We start from the raw sequence: 14,783 nt of genomic DNA, 5'->3' as shown, positions 1-14,783 counted from the left end.
GCATCCACATCTAAACAGAGCGCAGTCCATCACTTTATGTCTGTTACAGACGGAGGCATACGCTTCTCCTCTTAGATGTTCTAAATACATGGATGGCATAGAGCCACGCTGCCCTTGCTGTGCTAACCCGCGTTGCAATTTACAACACATGCTGTGGCAGTGTCCTGCACTGCGCGAGAGCCGCGGGTCTCCTTCTACGGAGGACGACTGGCGATATCTTCTCACTAGCAACGGGAAAGAAGACCAGCTAAGGGCTATTCAGAGAGCCCATGACATGGCCTAGGAGATGCATCTCCCGTCCCGTCGTGGGTGCGGCCCGCCGATGTCATCCCCTAAAGGGGGAGTGACCGTCGTCTCCGGATCAAAATAAAGTTCTTTGCCTGCCTGCCTGCCTGCCTGCCTGCGGTTTTCACGGCGTGGAACTGGATGAAAAAAATTTTTATGTATAATAGTAAAGATTCCCAGATGTTAGTGATGCCGAACGACTTAGAAAAATAATTTTCCATGCGTGCAGGAACTCACCCACAGCTCCCCAGTCCTGGTGCGCCAGGTTGTTATACCAGCCATCGTAGCGCTGCTTTTCGATTGAAGATGACGGCTCATCTGCACAAAAAACGAAGAAGCATGCGCATGAACGTAGAGAGGCGAGGTTATAGTCTACATTAAATAGCTTGAGACAAAGTGGTGCACGCAGTCTGTCTCTCGATGTATTGAGGCAAGGAATACCAGGGCAAGGACGCATCATTTCCTGCTCAGTTCACGAGCAAAAGGCAAACACGTTAAAATAAGCCCCGTCTGTACCCTCGTGCATAGATAGCTTTTACACTGCGCTTATGTTGCACGCTTACAGATTACCAAGACACTATTTTTTGCGACGATCAAGTTCCCTTTTCCTCTAACTTGTGAACGAGTTTCACGGTTTCATTCCAACTTTTATTCCGAACGCATGCCAGCTTCGCGCGTTTCCACAGAGGAATCAAGAGAATGGCTTGGTGCGTTAATCAGTATTGCATATTAGAAGCGTTGTATAAAAGACGGAAGCACAAGACACAAGACTTTACTAAAGCTGGTACTTTATTTTGAAGGATAAAAAACATATACACGCTTAACAAGCCAATGACAACGCTCAAAGCCAAGCATGAACACAACAAAAAAATAAACGAAGAATATAACGTAGTGGGCAGTGCGCCTTGCGTCCGCGATGAATGATGAAGAGACCGACAAGCTCGGACATCATGACCGTGACATCAGTTTAGACAGCCGGCTATTGAATGTTTCTTTGTTTTGGGCCCTCTGTTACCACAAGTTGGTGGCCCGGACGTGTTTGTCGGGTTCGTCATCTTTCACCGTGGAAGCAATGCACACTGTTCACTACAATGACGCTCACCATTTTGCACCCAGCCTATTGCATATCCGGGCTCAAATAATCAATCTTTTTTTCTTTTTGGAAAGCGTCATGGAAGAGGCGCTCATACAATTACCTTTGTCACCATCAATTTTGCAAGCTTCTGTCACTTCTCGGATCACTTCTCGGGTCAACAACGATAATTATTCTCTCACTTTGTGTCCCCCTGAATACATAACATATCTGCAAAGGTGGTTTTCACTTAGCTCCCAGTGCTGAATTTAAAAAAAAAAACCATAAAGCTTTATTTGACACTCCCGGTATATATGTATTTGTAAACGGATGTGCTTAGAGCGGTCACAGAATCCAACTATCTCCTGAATTGAACATATGCTGGGTGTGTCCAGATAAGATCGAACACGAGGTCCCGGTCACCATTCCCGATTGTGATGAAATTTACTGTAGGCCTAGGCATTACACCCAGAACAATGGTTTCGCAGCTAGTTTTGCGAAAAAAAAATTTGTTCGCCTGAAAAAAAATATACAAATTTTGGCCGCAAAAAACGCTTTTCCGCCGATTTCGCGATTTCTGAATTTTGAGCGCACCTAGGGAAAAAACGGTGCACTCCTTCGTCACAATATTTATCCGTCTTAAAGAACAAGTGAAATACAATCTTATTAGTCTATTATTTCCCTTGCTTGTCGAAGCACTTTTGAACAAAAAAATCACAAACTTGGCAAATCGCACAAAATACCTGTATTTCAGGAATTTATTGCTGCAAGCAAGTTAAAGTGAGGATAATAAAAATCGGTACATATTAACTTTGATACTTTCGCTCTCTTTTAAAATAATTCGCGTGGTTTTATCGCGCTCCGTTTTACTTGATAATTGGGCTGAAACGTAAGTGATTTACCAAAAACGCCGAACTTTGAAAATGATTTTCTCAAAAAGGCCATTTTTATTTTTTTTTAAATCCCTCTGATTGGAGTCAAGGACGTCATCTACCATTGTGCAGAAAAAAACGTTGCATTATTTTTGTTGCTAACAAGTTATAGTGCGTCAAATGTGACCAAGCCAGCCTAGCGGCCGTGTCGTTCTTTGTAGGCTGAAACTCGGATATAAGTTGCTAAAAATACTTGTACGTGTCATAATCACAAATCAGCAGCTCCACACCAACAAATGCGTAGCCCGGTGTCATGGTTCAGCAAGCTTTGTCTTGGGATCAGCCGCTTGACAAACCCGCAGCAGCGGCCGCTCGATGCTGCGGGCACTCACATTACATGAGTGCCGCTTCGACTGCGGATGAGCTCCGCTTGAGCGCCAAACTACGCTCAGAGGACAAACGAGAGAATGAATGCATCACTGTGAAAGTTAAAGGCCGTTAAGTGCCAACAAATGACATAATATGCAACGAAAACTCTGCCTTCAATTTCCCAGTGAGCGCCTTCAATACATCACGGATGTATTTTTTTCCCCTGCTGTTGTGCCCGAAGCCGCATAATATCGTGATAAACGCTCGACTTGCGTTGAATATTCTATCTGCGGAGGCACAACAATACAGTAGTGTAAAAGCGGTTCTTTAATGAAGTAAAGGACTTGGACACACTTCTTTTCACAGCCGGCTGACACAAGTGTTCTGGCACGAGATGAACAACTGCAGTTCGAGTTGCTCAACCATCGGAAGCACGTATGACAGCTTTCTTCAGATGTCAATGGCTTTCTTTTGTGTCATATGTTGCTCACAGGATGAACCTAATTATCTTTAGGTCATCAGAAGAGAGAAAGTGACACATGAGCGCACTACTGGAGGCGCTCACTGGGAAATTGCCGGCAGAGCTTTTGTTGCATACTATGACATTTGTTGGCAGTTAACGGGCTTTAACTTTCACAGTGATGCATTCCTTCTCTCGTTTGTCCTCTGAGCGTAGTTTGGCGCTCAAGCGGAGCTCATCCGCAGTCGAAGCGGCACTCATGTAATGTGAGTGCCCGCAGCATCGAGCGGCCGCTGCTGCGGGTTTGTCAAGCGGCTGATCCCAAGACAAAGCTTGCTGAACCATGACACCGGGCTACGCATTTGTTGGTGTGGAGCTGCTGATTTGTGATTATGACACGTACAAGTATTTTTAGCAACTTATATCCGAGTTTCAGCCTACAAAGAACGACACGGCCGCTAGGCTGGCTTGGTCACATTTGACGCACTATAACTTGTTAGCAACAAAAATAATGCAACGTTTTTTTCTGCACAATGGTAGATGACGTCCTTGACTCCAATCAGAGGGATTTAAAAAAAAAATAAAAATGGCCTTTTTGAGAAAATCATTTTCAAAGTTCGGCGTTTTTGGTAAATCACTTACGTTTCAGCCCAAATATCAAGTAAAACAAAGCGCGATAAAAGGACTAAAATTATTTTAAACGAGAGCGAAAGTATCAAAGTTAATATGTACCGATTTTTATTATGCTCACTTTAACTTGCTTGCAGCAATAAATTCCTGAAATACAGGTATTTTGTGCGATTTGCCAAGTTTGTGATTTTTTTCTTCAATAGTGCTTCGACAAGCAAGGGAAATAATAGACTAATAGGATTGTATTTCACTTGTTCTTTAAGACGAATAAATATTGTGACGAAGGTGTGCACCGTTTTTTCCCTAGGTGCGCTCAAAATTCAGAAATCGCGAAATTGGCGGGAAAGCGTTTTTTGCGGCCAAAGTTTGTATATTTTTTTTCAGGCGAACAAAATTTTTTTTCGCAAAACTAACTGCGAAACCATTGTTCTGGGTGTAGTGCCTAGGCCTACAGCAAATTTCATCACAATCGGGAATGGTGACCGGGACCTCGTGTTCGATCTTACCCTGCTCATGAATGTTATACAAATACACACATTATTCCGAGTTTATCTTGGGCATTTATTCGATATGCCAATCCAATTAAGCACAAAAAAGGTTCGCATTCCGGACACGGTTTTTCAAGAATCATTCGGATTGTAAAGGGTTAAGATATGTGAGCTCAAGACAAATAACTTTAGTGAACTCCCTGCATTGGAGAACCTCAGGCACGACAACGCTCCTCTTTAAAGGGGCCCTGCAACAATTTTTCAGCATGGTCAGAAAACACTGCCGATCGATAGTCGAGGCTCCAGAGAACACGCGAGCCTGACATTATAGCGCAGCACGCGGCCTGGGATTTACAATAAATTCGAAAATTCAGCTAAAAAGCACTTCCTCTTCTCTCGACAAACAATGATGATTACGGCGTCACAGGCAGGATCTACGCCATTGGCTGATTTGAACTAGCGCGCTTGGTAGTTACTGCGGCCGCCGCAAGAGGCCGCCACTTGCCCGCGCGCACGGTCGCACTGAAAGTATGCCACGCATTCGAAAGAAAAAACAGGGCTGATCCCTCCGTCAAAGGAATCGGTAAAACACGAAAGTGAAACGTGTCTACACAGGAGTAGTGCTTATTCTGTAGTGATATATGAGAGCTTGTACAATGTCTATTCGTGCTTCGCAGCTATAGCACCGATTTGCGTGGATGCCTAGTTAGTAGATGTTCTTAGCTTGAGCCGCAAACGCGTGCGTACCGCTGGCCTCTGTCTCGCTCCACCAAGGCACAACATTCGTCCGTCGAAATCGGTGTCCTTTCTGCAACACGTATTGCAGCAGTTTTGTTAGTCGGTGCTCTTGCAATCGAAGTAGTCGGCGGCAGAGAAATCTCGTTGGTGCATGCGGAAGCTGCACTACTCCGACGAGCCGGCGCACGCTCAGAGGAAGCGAAAGGCAAAGAACGTAACTGCGTCTAGGGTGCCTCGGCGACGCCAGCGCGGCCAGTGTCCCTCGCTGCTATCGAGACGCTTTAACCATGACCTCCGATATCGCACGTAATGTCGGGGTAAGCGCTAGTAAGGGTCGATCGTGACGCATTGCTTCTTTTCACCTCTCACAGAGGGCGGCACCGCCACCGCTCCGCGTATCTAAACCGCCAACCACCGTGGCGTCAACAGACAGCAACAGAGCATCGTAACTTATTTTAGCGCACACTGACACACGGACACAGAAAAGAAGGGTACACCACCAGCGCTACTATCAACTGAAGGTTTTATTCAGAAAAGGAACATATATATCAAAGTAGTCACCCTCTGCCCATGCGCACCGTCGTATTTTCAAATCCATGTCATCGTACCGTATCTCATGTGTTCATTATCCGCTTTAGCAGTGACACTTCTTTTTCGAAAATTGTCACTGACGGGTGGCTGATACAGGATGATTGCCTAATGTTGATGTGAAATGCCTCCGCGATCTCTCGTGCGGTGCGATCATGGTGCTTAAACAAAATGATTGTATTTGAAAAGCGCGCCTCGCAACCACACTTTGCACAGTGTAAGGCCAAATGCGTTAGCGGCCTGCCCTTTAAAGATGACTGGTGCTCCCTTAGGCGAATATTTATGCAGCGACCAGTCTGCCCCACGTAAACTCGTCCGCATGTGAGAGGAATACAGTAAACAAGGTTAAACGCACATGGAACAAAACAGACCTTGTGCTTAATCTTGCAAGTTTGTGCGCCTCCTCGTCCAACATCTTCCAGCTTCTTCTTAACCATGGGGCACAGCTTGGCTAGTTTATTCTTGGCCGTGAAAACAACATCTGCCATACCTATGGGCGGTCTTTTTAATTCGGTGTGACAGCGCATGTACGTAGGGTATCACCGCTACTCTGCCCCGTTCCTGGTCGCTGCATAAATATTCGCCTAAGGGAGCACCAGTCATCTTTAAAGGGCAGGCCGCTAACGCATTTGGCCTTACACTGTGCAAAGTGTGGTTGCGAGGCGCGCTTTTCAAATACAATCATTTTGTTTAAGCACCATGATCGCACCGCACGAGAGATTGCGGAGGCATTTCACATCAACATTAGGCAATCATCCTGTATCAGCCACCCGTCAGTGACAATTTTCGAAAAAGAAGTGTCACTGCTAAAGCGGATAATGAACACATGAGATACGGTACGATGACATGGATTTGAAACTACGACGGTGCGCATGGGCAGAGGGTGACTACTTTGATATATATATGTTCCTTTTCTGAATAAAACCTTCAGTTGATAGTAGCGCTTGTGGTGTACCCTTCTTTTCTGTGTCCGTGTGTCAGTGTGCGCTAAAATAAGTTACGATGCACTCATACCAACTAGCTCGTCTTTCAGTATTACTTCAGCAACAGAGCACCGTGCGAGAGAGAATGTGTGAAAGATATAAGGCGCGTTCATGAGACGTCCGCCATCTGCCAAGCTAGCTTAGTTGGTGGAGCGTCGGGCGCTTACCGTCGCGGCCGCAGCGTCGTGGGTTCGATTCCCAGCGACGGATCTTTTTCTTGGTTTTCTGTTTCTCACCCGTTGGCGTCCATTTTATGAACGTCATATCTGGTGACGGAAGTGCTTGGTGGACCCCGGTATAAAACACTTTCGTGTTAAAAAACAAAATGAATATGTGCTCAAGGTCACGAGGCGCGCGTGATGTACCTTTTTCCCCCGTGCCAACCCCCTCCCCCCTGCTTGGCTTCCAGCGCTTTCGTCGGGGCGAGAGAAGAGAGAAAGCAATTACAGCGTGCGACAAATCTCCGAAACTCCGCTTGTACTGGACGGATTCTAAAAATTTTTGCGGCGGTCAATTCGTGAGGCAGTAAGTTCCTCCAGTGAAGTCATTCGATGGCTACTCAGAAAAGTGTTGCAGGGCCCCTTTAAGAAATGGAGGGGGAGGAGGCGGCGGTTCTCCTAAGCCTCCGCAGACTTTGAGCCCTGGTCTACCATTCTACAATCGTATACTGAGCGACCGTTAAGATGGGGTGAATGTAGAGCATGTTCTTGGTTATCTGGTTTACTATCTCGATCATTATTGTAAACGCCGATGCCGGCAACTTTCAAGTGCCCGTTTCACGTGTTCTGGCCCGTTTCAGCGACTATCTTAAGCCACTCAAGTTAACGCCCAACCAAATTAATCTTACAGACAATTATGCCAGGGAAAGCATAGGCGACAATAATTGTTGTCTTGAACTCTAGTGCAGTTATTCTGACGTAAGTTGAAAATGAATTAAAGTGGACGGAAAATCGCAATTTCCGTCGGTTTGATCCGAACCCACAATCTCCGAATTATGTGTCCGGTGCTCTACCAATTCAGCTATTACGGAAGGCGCTTCGCCCTCCACTCCGTTAGGTACTGATGCAAGCATAATCCCTGGGAGTGTTGACTAGCGCTGCTCGTAGCCAAGGCGGCGAGTGTGAAACACTATTCGACAGAGAGCATCACGTGTCACATGACCTTTGTAGGCAGCTATCCAATAAACATTCGCATGCTTACTGAAGGCATTAACCCTTTCAGACGGTGCCTATGAAGAACTGTCTGTTAATGCGTCAAATCGATATAATGTTATTTCAAGGCACTCGATATTATATTGCAACAAAAATAATGTCGTAATACGCAAATTTATGTGTGCTATAGTAATCACTCCTATTTACTTTGTAATTAACTATCTATTTATTCCGAAGCCATTAATGCTCTGCTATAGCATAAATAAAATGGAACTTCAGGCTGGAAGTATAGTGCAAACTCGTTTTCGGTTACGTCCATGTTGAACAAAGCAAAAATACACTTCTGACGTGGGTCGCGCGAAGCGCCACGATAAATGACTCGTCAAATATGGCAGCGCCTTCAGCAAACTGATCGTATGCAACAGTATACTGCTAGATGAAGTTAAATGAAGGCAAATTTATCATGCAGGAGGTTCAATTCAGCCAAAGTTCAATGCATTGTGCCCTTTCTTAGCCTCTAGTCGTTACGAATAGTAGAAACAAGTGTTGTACACAATTGTGTACATGGCGTGTCAAAGGGTTAAGTTTGCCCGGGGGAGGCCCTCGCTATGAATGAATGAAAGAAGGGGATTTTCTGTGCCAATTTGATTACTTCTTTAGGTCGGTGGCGGCACGTAAATAGTCTGTTATTTGGTTACTGTCTTGTTTCCTCGGTTTGAACCAAAGTGTCAATATTTGGTGACGTTGAGAAGCGTGCGAACTTGAGCTTGTTGGTACACATTCATAGTAAAAAACAGCGCGAAAACACAACGACGAGAAAGCGCTAGTCCCGTTTCATCTGTCTCGTCGTTGTGTTTTCGCACTGCTTTTTACTATGATTGGTGACGTCGTACACTCTAAGAAAAAAAAAAGTGTCGAAAGACGGTCACGGCGCCCTGACCCTTCGGGTATCCATTTGACCCCTTTGGGAACGTAGAAGCAGAAAAAGAGTTTACATTTCTGCAAGAGTCACTTGACTCTCGTGAAGCGCGTTTCGATTGGTTTCTGTGATGGACGCCGCTGAATACGTCATGCTACGAGGCTGGCGTTCGGCGCCGTTCGTATGCGCTGCGTGCCCTGGCGCTGCGGATCGCCGCTGGCGACGGCTCCTCCTCTCTCTGTCTTCCCTCTTTCTTGCTGCGCTTTGCACGTCTTGTAGTTTTGTGCTCGAGAAAGCGCGTGCGTCTTCGGTAGCGTTCACGCCATATTGTACGCGGAGGGTCCGAGCTGGAAAAGACGCTTGGTGGGTGCCGTATTCATGGAGCTGCTGACACGAACAACGTGCGCCTGTTAACGGTGAGTGTACTGCGTTCGTAGGCAGTAATTATACAGCTTTAGCTGGGCGTCTGCAGCAGCTCTGGGGAGGTAGGCTGCCAGCCATTTACAATGGCAGCCTGCGCCCGCGGGGCTGTTATGGATGTCCAACTTAAACTGCCTATTAACGATTTGAGACCGTTATCCGTAATATGAGCGATGCAGTCACTTATCAAGGGCGATTGTTTGCTGATCGCAGATTGTCTGCACTGCTCAAGGTACACGATGCCGTTTTGAGATGTGCTTGCTTGTAAGTCCTAGTAATGGATCGATATTGACTGTGCAGCGTGCGTCCGCGCGTGAAAACGTAAAAAAAAAAGTCTTTGTGCAGAATACTTAGACGCACTAAACATAATGGTCAAAGACGGTAGTTTGAGGTGCACATATAGTACGATGCTTCCAGTACATACGCGACAGTTCGCCTCGCCGGGAAGGTAACAAGCTCTTCGGCTACCATATCGACGGCGCGCGTTGTTGGGGCCGCCGCCGTGCACTCTTATCTCCTCGTTTCTGTTCGCTGTTTTCGTAATTTGCCTACACCTGCAATGACTTTCGGTGTTATAACAGAATCGAGTGAGTGTACGTGCACTGTGGGTTCAGTAATTCTAGCCAGGGGAGTCTGCAAACATTTTTTTCGAGGGGACACCTCCTTGATCCGAAGTGAGGTCCGGGCGGGCAGATGTGGTCCAGTGTCATTTTGTGCTCTGTATGCCATGGCAAAAAAAAAAAAAAATCCGGGGGGGGGGGGGGGGGGGGCACGGGCCCGGTGTGCCACCCCCTGGCTACACCACTGATTCTAGCATATGACATGTCCGGTCTCAATGTAGACGGCGTGCGCGCGCGCTGGTTGTCGTTCGAGCGCTCGCACTCGCATGCGTCTACCCGAGTCTTTAAGGATGGGTTACGTTTCTAAAACACGGGGTAAAAAATTCGGCAGATCCCATGTGCCGTGGGAGTCGATGCTATGCGAAGCATGCATGGGATGGGGATTGTGGTATATTTTTCACATTGAGTGAAACGTTACGGAATGACGCTAGAGAAATATGCAAGTGGTATACGCACACTCATATGCTGAAGAGTCGCATATGTATTACATAACCAGTTGTTTACATTGCGTAACGATGGCAACAGCAACATGGGTGTTACCAACACCAGACGCGGTAAGCTGATATGTAGTGCTTGTATTCTTCAATACTGAATAGTGCGAATTCGAACAGGACAAAGAAGGAACACAGACGCACAGGATAGGTGTTACTCGCAACTAAGTTTCATTCAGGAAAGTTTACCTAGACATATGCACAGCCGAGTGGCACGCGCAGGCGCACTGCACGTACTTTACAGTAACGGTTACTGTTGTTATGCTTATACTTGTCCGTTATGATGAAGAGCGAACACACGTTTCACGAATTCATGTGTATGTGTAGAAGGGGTTCTTGACAGTTCTTGAACAAGGTCATCATCACCGTGATCAGTGAGCACCAGCAGCTGGACCGCACCTGTTATTCGGATCCGTTCGTGATCGCAGCTATGAGGAGTAGTGACTTGCGAGCTATAGTGCAGATGGTGGAAATCTTGGATGCCTCTTACGATGAAATGATCTTAGATATGCCTCCTCTCGTGGACGTGGCTGCGAGGTGTTTTGATGCTCTCTTCACATCCAATCCGTCTTTCAAGCGGTATAAGGACCAAGCGTTGTTGGGTCTTTATAAATCAATGTTGAAGTTACCGGTAATGATGAGAGGCCTGGTTCTCTCAGCAGATTTATTGTAGGAAGCATTGACACACGTTTTCTGCGTAATCCACGTGCTCCACGTTGCGGACCACGTGGACGAGTGGATGGTATTTAAGCGCCTTCCAGGGGTGTTCTGTCTTCAGTTTCCTCACTTTCCTTGCGTCCGCCGCGGTGGCGTAGCGGTTAAGGTGATCGGCTGTTGACCCGAAGGTCGCGGGTTCGATCCCAGCCGCGGCGGTCGCATTTCGATGGAGGCTAGATGCCCGTGTTCTGTGCGATCTCGGTACATGTTAAAGAATGCCCGATGGTCAAAGTTTCCGGAGCCCCTCGCTAGGCGTCTCTCATAATTATATCGTGCTTTTGGGGCATAAAACCCCAACAATTATTGTTATCACTATCCTTGCGTGTCAATGTGTGTGTTCGCGGTTACTGTGTTGGTTGAGACTGTTATCACCTGTGGCACATACCCGCATAACATGAACTCTGGTTTACGGGTATGTGCCACACGTGATTGAGAGAAAGCGTTTCATGACGTACACGACAGGTATTTTGCGTTATTCATGTCGTGACCAGTGAATCGTGCTCGTCATACACTGATCCCCTGCTATGCCAATTTTGGTATATTACAAGTTATGGAGACGACCAGGAGAGCACGCAGACGTAGGCGGATAGATAGATAGATAGATAGATAGATAGATAGATAGATAGATAGATAGATATAGATAGATAGAAACGGCGAAAGTGCCCGAGGTTCGCTAAGAAATGCTTCGCATTTAATAACCGCACACGGCGTGCGCCTCACTGCCGGAGGATGCGCTTGGGTGTCGGAATATGCCGGCGCAAAGCCAGGCTTATACCGGGAGCAAATTTGGAAGGCATTTCTCAGAAAAGAGGTCCTTTCATTCGTGCATAGCCTGTGCCTCTTACAAAACGAGCTTCCCACCTTTCATTACGTGCAAGTTTTTTTTTTAGGAACTATTTAAAGCGAAACACTCGTTCCTAGTTAATCCCAGGATGCCGGATCGCTTCTGCCGCCTTTTGAGTTGAGGTGACAGCCACGCTCGGAAAAACAAAGGTGCCGCAATGGTCTGTCGCTTCGCCGCTCGTCGTGGGAAAGTCATCAGCGCCGTTCGCCCTGTCAATGAGGCACTCGGTCCTACATATCCTTCCTTTGGATGGACAAGAGGACGGAAGAAAAGAGGTGAGTGGCACCCACGCAAAGCAGCCTAAACCGATTTCGTTTTTCGCTTGTTGTTTAAGGCTCACATCATGTTGTGCTACAAGTTCGTTACCAAGTGACATGTTATAAATGCTACTATTTACAAGTGTGTTTTACACGATAACGGCAAAAATCTTGGTTCATTACCATGCCTGTTTGCATTCTTTGTGAGCCTTCATAATGCCTGTGCAGATTCCATATTGTGCAGAGTCTTGCGAACTCTTACTACAATTCCGTTTTCTCATTACAATATCACGTCCTGTTTTTCAGATACCATTTTTCAAGGCTGCTCATGCTGCACAGGAGCGACATCAGCACGTCACAAGTCTGATGCCCCCAGCCATCACCACTTTTTGATTCATCCATAATCATAAGAAATAAATATGGAAACATGATGCCGATTTCTGCAGTTTATTTTGTAGCGCATGACACCATGCACATCACAGTCACGGTGTAAGAATATTCAGGTGTTGACACTGCGCCCGCCTAGGCGGCCAGAAAATGTTCGGTCGTCGGTCCGTTGAGCGGTGCGCCGCCTAATGGCTTGAGACGGAGATGCGCCCGCGAGTAGCCGAATCACGGTGGTGCTGCGTCATCGCCGCCGCTCTCGCCGTGCCCTCTCCTGTTGCTCTCTCGATTTCGCCCCTCGACGCCGCTTGGCGGATGCACATTATCCAGCAAAATGGCACAGAAAAATGCACGTTATCAGCAGCATGCGCGTTGCTATAGAGACGACTGCCCCGCTTTTCGTAGCGCCCTCCAAGACGGCGCCGATGAAACTGCAAGTCATCTGGTAAGAACCCGAACATTATCTGGACGCGCGTGGATTGCGGTTTCCCATGCGTTGGGCGAAGAGTGTCATCACCTGAGTATATTCTTACACCGTGATCACAGTCAAACTTTTTAGTTTGCTACAACGCTAGCAAAAACATGTAAATGAGGTTTCCCTCAACTACTTAAATCGCAAACCATCTTTTCGCGCTTCCTATTATTCTGCTGCAACAGCTGTTTCATTTTGACAAACTTATTAAACTAATGCTAAAACTGAACTATTCTTTTTTTTTTTTTTTTTGCAGTCACTGGGCCCAACGGCAAGTATTATTAGACGGCCTTAAAACAAAGACTTCACTATTTCCAACAGTAGTCACGCGACACTAGAGCAGGAGTCATTTGAGTACCTTAAAATAGTTCTAGAGTAGTTCGACGCTTCGGTGTGTGTCGTTTGACCCACTTAGGAGTGTTACCGGCAAGAGCATTCTGACTCCCTCAGAAGTGGTAGTCTGATCCTTCAGATAAGAGTCATTTCACTCTTCCTAAGAAGGTCAAGGTACTCTCCTTGAGCGCGCAGACTCTGACGCACCAAGATAGTCTCTTTAAAGGGAGTCGTATACGTGGCAAATCAGAACTCTCCGAAAAGAGTCATACATACTCTTTTTTTTTTCTTGGAGTGTAGCCGCTGGCGTACGACTATGCGGCATGAAAACATGGCGGCTAAAGCGTGCGTACAGCTCCCTAAATTGGATTAGGCACTTGATCGTTTTGCAGGCCAGCTATTGCTGAACGCGACCTTAAATCGCAATTGGAAGTGACGAGGACAATCGAAACCGCACCGCATCCTGGGCGCTCAGCACTCATTCATATAATAAATCGAATATCCGACGACGACCTTTTTGTGTAACTTCTTAGGTTTGAATACACATTGCTACTCAGGAGCATTCGTCATCCCGCGAGAACTGATTGCGAGAATGAGTACAGTATATGCTTTTTTTTTATTTGCGACATAGACTTGCCCTTAAGGTATAATATTTGTTATGTATATTTGTGTTAAATGTGCGCCGTTAGGCCGGTGTTGTGTATGATGTGAAGAAGTGTCTTGTGGAATGTGTTGTCACGTATGCAGCTGTTTGTGCCACTGTAGCGAAGACCAGCTTGCAGGAGATGACGGTGGCGTTCCGACTGTAATCCTTCAACGCCACTTTCTCAGCAACTGTGATCTTGAGCAATGTTATGCCGCGCAAGACGCGCACGTTTCACATTTTGGCGACATTGGCTCAACGAAATTTCGTAAAACTTGGCATGTTAAATCTATGGCCACCTTAGAGGACAATCTACACTACTCACGGATTCAAACGAGACATCAATTTTTTTAGTATAATGATTAGTATGCGCAATTTCTCGAGATAAGCATGTCATGTCGCGACGAATCTGGTCTCTAAAGATGGTGATATCTCTCATCTACGCGTTCCAGTCGAAATTACGCCGATATAATCCGAACTTAAGACGGTAGAAACGAAAGTATGTGCGTCACTGAGCCCTAAACTGTCGTATGTCAATCCGTGAGCACTCTACCTCATTTTTACTGGTTAGGAACTACGTAGGACCTAGTAGATGCCGTCAAAATCTCTAACGTCACGACGTTTGGTGCGGGAATTCTAAGACCGCATCGCTGCCCACATTTTCTATCTGCGCGTTTTGCCAAGCCTCTACTCGCAGCAAGCGTGGCGATTGCGGAAGTGTAAGAGAGTAATTTATTAATACGAGAAAAATCATTTTTCTCTTTAGTGTCCCTTCATTGATGTAGCAGAGGAAGAAAGAATATGACAGTATTCAACTGAATTGAGACGTTTAAAAGTGCGAGGCACGAAATTCAAAGGGCATGCGTACAAGAGTGCGTTAAGAAAAATGTTTTAGCACAACAATAGATACGCGTAACACGTAACACCGTTCAGTGATAGCCTGCTACAAACGTGCTATATGCGACATATCTATCGTGAATACGCCAACTTTAAATTGTAGGCCGCCTCAAATTACCTCGGAATCTTGGATATATTTCGCGTGCTAAT

The 14,783-nt window shown here is 46.3% G+C and overlaps 1 protein-coding gene across 1 annotated transcript in view; it reads right to left on the bottom strand.

The window, feature by feature from the left end:
* LOC119386466 (dual oxidase) overlaps positions 1–14,783 on the bottom strand; it is a 348,909-nt gene that overhangs the window by 241,220 nt on the left and 92,906 nt on the right. Inside the window, exon 2 of the mRNA XM_037653749.2 lies at positions 523–603. Coding sequence (XP_037509677.1) covers positions 523–603 — 81 coding nt within the window. The remainder of the gene's footprint in view (positions 1–522; positions 604–14,783) is intronic.

This window comes from Rhipicephalus sanguineus, chromosome 3, assembly GCF_013339695.2.
Source record: "Rhipicephalus sanguineus isolate Rsan-2018 chromosome 3, BIME_Rsan_1.4, whole genome shotgun sequence".
NCBI lineage: Eukaryota > Metazoa > Arthropoda > Arachnida > Ixodida > Ixodidae > Rhipicephalus > Rhipicephalus sanguineus.
This window is presented reverse-complemented; position numbering and strand designations above follow the sequence as displayed.